The sequence below is a fragment of the Fukomys damarensis genome, unplaced genomic scaffold (genome assembly GCF_012274545.1).
Source record: "Fukomys damarensis isolate Sample0158 unplaced genomic scaffold, DMR_v1.0_HiC HiC_scaffold_24, whole genome shotgun sequence".
Classification (NCBI taxonomy): domain Eukaryota; kingdom Metazoa; phylum Chordata; class Mammalia; order Rodentia; family Bathyergidae; genus Fukomys; species Fukomys damarensis.
In genome coordinates this window covers 3,486,056-3,495,403 of record NW_022900936.1, presented here as the reverse complement: position 1 = coordinate 3,495,403, position 9,348 = coordinate 3,486,056, and the positions used below count along the sequence as shown (strand labels likewise).

Genomic DNA, 9,348 nt, shown 5'->3' with positions numbered 1-9,348 from the left:
TCTGAGCACCAGGCCCGCGGACCAGCAGGAGGCTCAGGTGAGCGGGACCGGCCTGGGGCAGACCCAGGGAAGGAATGCGGGCCGGGCGCCGACCGCCTCCTCCATCAGACCAGTGGGCTCAGAGGGGCCCAGGCCCTGAGGTGGCCGCGCGGGACTCAGTGTGAGGTCGGCCCTTGGTGGCGTCCGCTGAAGCTCTGCTTCCGGCTGAGTCTCATGGCACAGCCTCTGGCCCTTGCTGCGGCAGCTGTCCCAGACGTTAGGCTGTGGGGTCTGGGACTTTGGTTCGCTGGCCAGAGGCCAGGTGCTCAGTGCTGGATCCCCAGGGGCACAGGGATCTCGAGCGGTCTTCGCCACCCTGCATCCCGGGACGGCACACGGGACAGTGAGAGGGTGGCAGGGAATTGGGGTGGGAGCAGGTCCCTCACTGCCCCTTCAGTCTTCAGTCCCCTGCCCCAGGGCCCTCCTGCAGCCTGGACGGGACTCATCAAGTGATGTGGTCCTAGAAGCCCCTGCCCCTGAGCAGAAGGACCCAGACCACGTGAAGGCGGTGACTCGCTCATGAGCCTCCGCGCCTTCTCGGTGGCTGAGCAGTGGAGCCCTGTGAGGGTGACACAAAGGCCCCGGTCGCTCCCTGGCCTCCTCACCCTCAGCTCCAGGCCCGGAGCCCCTAGCTCGGAGCAGCAGAGAGCACGCGTGTTCCTGAGGACGTCAGTCAGCATCCCCTTGGGTGTCCTGGGGCCGAGAAGGGCAGGACCTCGGCCTGTGGGGCTTGTGGCAGGCGTGTGAGGCCCGAGGGTCTCCACTGGTGGCAGTGAGACGAGGCAGAGGCTGGCCTATGACGAGGTCCTGAGTTGGAGCGCCTGCTGTCAGCGACCCTGCTGCCTCTGAGGAGGGGGACGGCGGCACCTGGATGCTCTGCAGAGGATGCTGGGCTCTGCCTGGAGGCGGGGTGTCCCGCCGGTGAGGGGGTGGCGGCCATCTGCAGCCTGCACAGGGCACCTGCACAGCCATGCCCAGAGCGTGACTCGCGGGGACCGCCTGGTGCCCACCCACAGCACTCACGGTGCGCTCTGCCTGCACCGGCTGTGTTTGAGGGGAGCTCCCTGCCCTCCGTGAGGAGGGACCCTTGGGCCCAGGGCCGGCACTCGGTCTGCCTCCCCATGCCATCGCTGTACTTTTCTCTCCCGCAGAACCTGCCCCGCACCTCCCTGCCCACCCAGGACTGCTGCCCGCCCAAGCCGCCCAGAGCTCACGAGCTGAGACTGCAGGTGAAGAACATCCGGGCCTCGCTGCTCCGCCCCCCGGGGGCCTCAGGTGGGTGCTGCCTCAGGAGAGGGGACTCCAGGGCCCCACCCCTGCCTGCGTTCGAACCCGTGAACCTGGAGCATGTGGTGCTGATGGAGGCCTTCAGATGGCAGGGCTCGGGGAGGGGATGGCCCGTGTGTACCCCGAAGCAGGTACGTCAGAGGTGATGCCACAGCCGGTCCCGAGCACATCACTGCACGTGGCACCGGATGTTGAAATGTCACGTGCGCCCCGTGGACAGCACCTGGGGTGTGCACGCACCCGGGAAGGCCGATGGCTGGCTGATCCCGGTTGGGACCCCTCCTCTCCTCCTCCTGTCTTTCCTCTCTCTAAGTGCTCTCTTGTCCCCAGACTCTGAAATGGTGCTGAGCGACGTGGGCTACTGCCCTCCCGGAAAGTGGGGCCCGCAGCCAGGGTGTCGGGGCTGTGGGTGCCCGGGGACTCTGGTGCAGGACAGGAGACGGCTGTCCCAGGACAGATGCGCAGAAATGAGTCCTTTCTGATGTCTGAGGACCTGGGCTGCCTGCCTCTATCAGCCAGGGTTTCTTCCAGGTCCCGGCACGGAGGGGCCCATGTAACCCAGGCCTTTCTCGATTCTTGGGCGCAGATCGTGCGTCACCCTCTCAGCCCAAATGGCTCAGCGGCTGAGCGGGCTCCTGCGTGCAGCTGCCCGGGCTTGGGGTTGGGGTCCGCTCCAGCCCTGCACCAGGGTGGTCCCCGTCCAGGTTGAGTGTCGGGAAGTCCAGGTGGCCAGCTGAGGCGGTGGCGTGGCCGGGTGAAGCCTCCTAGTGGCTTTTGACTGCACAGTGTCACCCGTGAGCCGTCCACTGCCTGCACCCCGCACCTCAGAGGGACTTTGATTGAGCCGAGTCAGGTACAGAGGCCCCGTTCTCTGTGCGGTGACTTGGGAGTCGGTGAATCTGGCTGCTTCATGGGCAGCCGCTTGTTTGTCTCCAAGAGGGGCCCTGTTCAGCACACGACTGTGTCACCTCCGGGATGTCCCTGGCCCGGCGTCCTGCCTGCAGCGCTTGGGGTCCCCCCAGGGCCTTTGCCACGGGGCAGGTAAAGCTTCTCCAACCCAGGAAGTCGGCCTGGAGCATTTTTGTCAGTGGCAAAGGAAGGAAAGGACAGACCCGGAAGCGGGAGGGCGGAGCGGCGGCTCTTAGCCTGGCCTTTCTGTGCGTACCAGCGGCCTCTTGTGACCGCAGGCGGCACCAGCCCTGTGTGCACGGCGCAGCTCAATGACCCGGCTCAGAGGTTCGCCAGCGCCCGGGCGAGGAACACTGCGGACCTCGTGTGGGAGGAAGAGTTCACCTTGTGAGTATGCCCCGGGGTCGGGGCCGGGCGTCCGCTCAGACCGTCAAGTTCCGGGCACCAAGGCACATGCTTTAAGAATCTTAACTTGCAGGCAGTAAACTGTCCCGGCGTCTTGAAGGTGGCAGGAGTCTTTCTCAAGACAGTTGAGGGTCCATCTCCTCTCTTACCCTGTGGTGACAGGAGGGACCCGTCATGGGGTCCCCACCTCTCCTTAGCAGCTCAGCCACAGAGACGACCCAAGGAAACGCCCGACAGGTGTCAGTCTGACGGGAGGAAGGGGAGGTAGGGGCACTGGTGGTGATGTGGGAATCGTGAGTGACTATCCAGGAGCGCTGTACCCCTGAAGCCGGCCATTTAGCTCAGTGGTGCCGCCTCCTGCCTCACAAGTGGAGGGACACGAGTTGGATCCCCGGTTCAAAAAAAAAAAACCTTATATACCTTCAGAATTAATTAATTTTTAAAAATATCCTCAAGGAGAAAATGTAATAGCCGCTGAGCTCCAGCCACCGAGTTCACCTCAGGAGCGGGAGGCGCTCTCCTGACCGGTGCCTAAAGGACAGCTGGGGACATGCGACACCCAGTCCTCATTTGAAAAACTGTGAGAATGAATCCACGGACATTTCTTTAATAATAAGATTTTAGAAACTCACTGTGAATGGGAAATCTCAGGACAGTGAGAGACAGGTCCTGTTGTTTTGTTCTCGTGTGGTCACGTGAAAAGACAGATGAGGAACGGGCCCGGGACTTAGCTCAGTGGTGTTGCTGCCTGCCTCGCAAGTGCAAGGTCCTGAGTTCGATCCCCAGTACTGGGGGAAAGAAAAATAAAAGATGAGGATCAGACACTGCAGGTGGAGAGGAGAAAGTCCTCGATCTCGGGTGGACTGCCAAGGAAATCGGTGAAAACCTGCAGACGCACTAATGGATACAGGAAGAGGTGGCGACTTCCGGAAACTCACAGAAGCAGCGGTCCAGCGAAGCAGACTGTCAGAACGCAGAAACCAGGCCCATTCTGATGCCCAGACAGTAAAACGTAGAAAATGTCGCGGATCACACGAACTTCATGAACGGCCGGGGCGTCTCCTCTAAAGCGGGCCTCGGAGGTCAGTGAAGTCGTGTGAACGTGAGTCGGGGAGCTCGCTCCTCACAGTGCAGATGGGTCAGGAGCAAGAGGGCGGCGAAGGGCTGGGAAACACGACAAACCTGAGTGAGTAGAAGCGACCGGCGCGCCCCTGAGGGTGGAGAGTTGTTGGCAAAGTAGAATCTCCCAGGGCCGAGCAGCAGCCTCTGGACCGGCACAGAGATGCGACTGTGGACTCTTCGGGTTGACGCGGAAAGATGGCCATGGCGCCCAAGTGGACAGAAGCCCCGCAGAGGGCCAGGGGGCGCTCGAGGCTCGAGCGGTAGTCACAGTGCCGCTCACTCCGCACAGGGCCGCCAGCCCGGGCCGGCCTTGTGGGTCTACGTGAACAGCAGTGACCGCCTGCTCTCGGTCACCGGCAGCGCCACAGCGAGTGACCTCTGACCCTGGGAGGCTCGTCCAGGATCCAGCGACCGGAGGAGGAGGTCGCAGGCCTACTGTCTGTTTGTAGTAACATAACTGCAGTCTCTTAACTGCTGACAGCTTTATGTTGCTTTCTGTAATCAGAAAAATAGTGCAAGGTGTGACTTTTAAAATGCAGTGAATGTCTAACATTTTTTTAAAATTGAGTTTTAGTAAAAAACACGTTGTCATGAATCCCCTGAGAATCCTCCCCTCACTGCACACCGTCCTCCCTCGTCCCGGCCCCTTCCTGCGGCCGCTCTGGAGCCCTCTTTCCTGAGTGTCTTTAGCTGCTGTCCTGGTCATTTTGACTCTGGGGAGGAGCCGGGAGTCACACGGTACCAGACCCAATGAGTAAGGAGGACGAGGTCACAGTGTCCTGTTCTCACAAGCTGACTTTCCGCTGGGCGGCGCTCGGCAGCAGCAGTCACCTTAGTTTTGATCACACCTCAGAGACCCTCAGGAGAGAGGACTCCAGAGCCGCTGCAGGAAGTGGCCAGGACCGGGGAGGAGTGTGCTCGAAGAGGAGGAGGGTTTGGAGAGGGACTCCTGCCAATGTGTCATACCTTTTTTAAAAACATTCAGCTTCTCTGTGGGTTTCGACCGCCCCTGTGCATTTTGGAAGAACCGGAAAGCTTGTGTTTTGAAGGCCTCACAGTTCTGCCTCTCTCTCCGCAGTGAGCTGAACGCCAAGTCCAGGGAGCTGTACCTGCAGATCTCGGAGGAGGGGCAGCCCTTGGAAGGTGAGTGGGGAGCCGTGGGGGGACCCCACCTGCTGAGGGCGAGAGCAGGTGCCTCCCCTGAGCCGCGCGTGCACCGGAGGGTGCCTGGTCATGGTCCGTTTCAGGTATCAGCAATGCCACACATTTCTGGAAAAGGTTCATCTGGTTTTTTCATACCCTAAGATCTTTCATTCAACACTTCTCACTTACAGAAGCGGTTCTGGACGTTCCCAGCCTCAACAGACTTCCCTGGTTTTTAGTTTCTAATTGCAGTAAAATCTGCACACCATAGAATGTGCCTCCTTGGCCGTGGCGTGAAGTACCCTGGTCAGCGTCACCTTCTCCCTCTCCAGTCCAGTTTCACCTTCCCAGAGGAGGGCTTTGCCCCTGGAAAACCCTGCCTTCGTCCTCCTATGCCCCAGCCCCAACGCCCAGTGCCCTGCTTTCCCTCAGGACCTCACTGCTTTTCCTTACAATAACTTCACCTGTGATCCGGGCACAGCACTGCGAGGTCAGCCGCCAAGGTGACCGTGGACTTGAGTGTGCATCTGAAATGCGTCAGTAGTTTCAATATTTATTTACTTATTCGGTACCGGGAGTCGAACTCAGGGCCTCGCACCAGCCAGGCAAGCGCCATGCTGCTGAGCTACATCCTAAGCCCCAGTTTGAATATTTATGAGATTGGTTTTTTAATTTTATTTTGTCTGTGTTCGAGCGAGAGCCTCCTCCGTGGCGGACAGGTGCCGGACCACTGAGTGGCACCTGGCCCCGTGGGCACTTCGACCCCCGTAGTCAGGGTCAAGAGGGGACACCGCCAGCTTCCGCGGCCACACATGTAGATCTTTGGAGATGTCCTGGGGTTATGAGACCATCTTTCTCTGGCCTGTCAGGTCCCCATCAGCATCCTTGATTCCGAGAAACTGGGGTGACAGGGTCGGTGAAGAGAAAGCACTGACACCCCCACATATGGTGCCGGGGACGCCTAGGCTAGGGCCACAGCTGGCTGGAGAGGAGTTCGATTCTCGTCTGGGCTTATTCTGGACAAAGCTGACAAGACCTGTGAGGGCCAAATGTACAGGCCTAGGGGAAGGGCACCCACACACCTGTGTGCAGACCTGCGCGCTGTGACTGTCTGCCCACTCCCTGCAGTCTCTGCCCACTCATATAGGCAGCTGTGCCCTGTCTCTCCGCCACGTCTGCTCTCTCTCCCTGCCCCTTCACAGTCACACGCCACGCACACTGGAGGCAGACCGCGGTACATGGCCCTGCCCTCTCCCTTCTTCAGTGTGTTTCCTAAGAAGAAGGATGTCTTTTTTTTTAATTTTGTTTTTGAGACAGGTTCTCGCTATGTAGTCCAGGCTGGCCTTGAACTCACTGCATAGCTCAGGCTAGCCTCGCACTTACAGTGACCCTCCTGCCTCAGCCTCCTGAGTGCTGGGATTATGACCGTTTTTCTCTCCAGTTAGCAGCTTCCTGGTCAGTAGTGTCACAGCGCTCTGCTCTTCCCTCTGGTTCTCATCGTGAATCCCTGGCGGAGTCCTCCCTGGCCCTACCCCGTGGCCCACAGGTCCCTTCCCACTGTGGGATGTGTGTGGACCCCCGGCCATCACCAGCGTGGCCCTGGTCTCCTTGCTCCTCAGGTCCGTTGGCTGTGGCGACTGTCCCGCTGGACCTGTTTAGGAAGCAGCCTTCTGGACCGCAGAGCTTCACGCTGACCGGAGGGCCGGGCCTGGGCAGTGCGGTGCTGGGCTCTGTCACCGCGGAGGTACAGTGGGGTCCCTGCCGTCCTGCCCTTCTGCAGGCTCCAGGGCCTGGCTGTGGTATGTGCTGCCTTCCAGCCGGGGACAGGGATGGACTCAGGCCAGGGTGGGCTGAGCTACAGTGCCCAGCCCAGAAGCCTCCCTGGCCTCCAGTGTGAGGCCCACGGTTACACTCTGAGCTGGCTGTTCAGGCCACGGTTCCGTGACAGCCGGAAAATGCAGGTGCATTGGAAAGATAAGCGACCCGGAGTTCAGAAAGGCGGCAGGCATCAGGGGAGCGTCGCTGGGCCTGAAAATCCTCGTCCACGCACAGATACTTGTCTTGCGATTGTTCCCCAAACCACACGGTGTCAGCTGTTTCTGTAGCACAGATCGTGTGGTGGGTGTGAGGAGGGATCTGGGGGAGCCAGGCAGGGTCGTGCATGCCAGTCATCCCAGCTTCTGGGAGGCTGAGACAGGAGGACCGCAGGTGGAAGGCCAGCATGGGCAGCTCATGCCTCAAAAGGAAAGAAAGCGCTGGGCTGCAGCTCTGTGGTAGAGCATTTCCGAGGACGTTGCCACCCGGGGGCCCCAGGACAGAGGGGTGAGGTGCCTGGGCGACTCCCCTAACTGGTGCCCGCCTCCCCGCAGTTCTCCTACCCGGAGCCCGGGGAGCCCAGAGCCCTGCATGCCCTCGCCCCTGCGCCCACGCCTGCCTCCACGGTGGAGAAGGACCGCACCGTGATGCCCTGTGGCACCGTGGTCACCACCGTCACCGCCGTGAAGACCAAGCCACGCTTCGACCCGGGGAGGGCGGCGGGTGAGGCGCTCAGCCAAGATGGGTGGTCGTGAGGGGCCCGGGGCAGGGACCCCTGCACAGTGGTGCAGGGCTGAGGTGCAGGCTGCAAGCAGTTCCCTCGGATCCCGCGCCCGAAGTGAAGCTCAGGGCTTCAGGTCCCCTGGGGGCAGCAGGCAACCAGCATGGGCTTTCTTGGGTCAAACGTCACCTAGGAGAAAGTATGATGGTGGGAGGCTGAGGCAGGAGGGTTGCTTTGCGTTGAAGGCCAGCCTGGGGCTACATAGCAAAACCTTGTCTCAAAGCACCAAAAAAAGAAAAAAAAAAAAAAGGGAAGCCCTGCCATGTGCCAGGCCCCTGCTGTGCCAGGGTCTTTGCCTTTCCTGGGCCCGGTGCAGCCTGGCGGTCATGGTAACTGGGGCTGTCCCCACAGAGTCTCCTGTGAGGACACCCGTCAAGGTGAAGGTCATCGAGAAGGACATCTCCGTGCAGGCCATCTCATGCCACAGCGCGCCTGTCAGCAAAACTCTGTCCTCTTCAGACACGGGTAGGAGAGCGCTGGCTCTGCACACCCTGATCGGGGAGCCCAGAATCCTCCCACCTGCCTGGGAGCAGAGCTGCTTTTCTGAGTCTCAGAGTTTTGCTTTGTAACAATAAGTAGAGCCAAGGGTGGTGATGCCTCCTGCCTGTAATCACAGCACTTGGGAGGCTGAGGCAGGAGGATCCCACAAGTTTGAGGCCAGCCTGGGCTCACAGTCAGTTCAAAGCCAGCCTGGATGACACACCTGCCTGAGCAGACTGATTAGTCAGAGTCCAAGTGCACCCAGGGGCTGCTCACTGTGGACTGGCCTTGGGGGTGGTTTTGTGGTCTCAGTTTTCCTCAGACAGGTGATCTAGTGGTCGGTCGGTGTGGAGGGTTTTTCCGGTGGCTTGGGCCATCTTGGAGCTGCTGCTGTCTCACAGCCAGCACTGCCTCCAGAGTGCACTGTCCCCGTCCCCTGTGTCCTGCTGGCCCCCCTCAGCTCCCTCACCGTGGCCCTGAGGCAGAGGATCTGCCACCCCCGCCTGCTGGCATCTCCCCCGCCTCTCTTGGCTTAAGAGTTCCGGCCCGAACTCGAGACCCTCCTGCCTCAGCTGACCCGTCCTGGGCTAGCAGGTGGCACCACCACGCCCGGCTCCCTGAGGCTGCTCCCTGTGCCTCCTTCCCGCAGAGCTGCTGGTACTGAGCGGGTCCGACCCGGTGGCTGAGGTCGCCATCCGACAGCTCAGCGAGTCCTCGAAGCTGAGGCTGAAGTCACCGCGGAAGAAGAGCACGCTCATCATTTCGGGGGTCTCCAAGGTGCGCACCAGGCAGGGACCAGGACGGGGCTGCAAGGAAGTCAGAGACGGGAGACGAGACGCGAGTGCCACCCGGGCCCTGCCCGGTGTCTAGGGAGCTTCGAGCTCTGCACATAACTCATTTCCAGAGCGTTTACGTCTTTTGCAACCAGTATCCATCCCGTTACCACAGAGAGGCCTGCTTTATAGCCCGGTCCCCGCGGCAGACCCTGGCTCTTCTTGGTCTTTCCTAGCACAGTGTGGGGGGTTAGTCTGGAAGGGGGGATGACAAGCTGGGGAGTTTGAGCACAGGTGGAGGAGGGGCCTCCTGCAGGGTCCCAGAGAGGGCGGGGCCGGGAGGGACCCCAGGTGCCATCACGCCAGGATGGGGGCTCACAGTACCTGCTCATGGGGGACGTGACCACCCAGGTCGTGGTGTCTCTTCTTGGGGGTCTCTGGAGTGCAAGCTGGCCTCAAACCCTCAGCGATCCTCCTGCCTCAGCCTTCCCAGTGCTGGGCAAACAATCCTCCCCCACCCCCTGGGTTAGACAAATAATTCTTAAAAGGATATAAAGTATCTGCCAATGATTTTTTTTTTTTTTTTTGTTTTTT

General features: G+C 60.5%; 1 protein-coding gene across 1 annotated transcript in view; it reads left to right on the top strand.

The window, feature by feature from the left end:
- C2cd2 (C2 calcium dependent domain containing 2) overlaps positions 1–9,348 on the top strand; it is a 35,560-nt gene that overhangs the window by 16,373 nt on the left and 9,839 nt on the right. The window contains exons 5-12 of the mRNA XM_033755933.1: positions 7–37; positions 1,191–1,314; positions 2,514–2,622; positions 4,841–4,905; positions 6,525–6,649; positions 7,275–7,443; positions 7,853–7,966; positions 8,631–8,758. Of these exons, the coding sequence (XP_033611824.1) occupies positions 7–37; positions 1,191–1,314; positions 2,514–2,622; positions 4,841–4,905; positions 6,525–6,649; positions 7,275–7,443; positions 7,853–7,966; positions 8,631–8,758 (865 nt within the window). The remainder of the gene's footprint in view (positions 1–6; positions 38–1,190; positions 1,315–2,513; positions 2,623–4,840; positions 4,906–6,524; positions 6,650–7,274; positions 7,444–7,852; positions 7,967–8,630; positions 8,759–9,348) is intronic.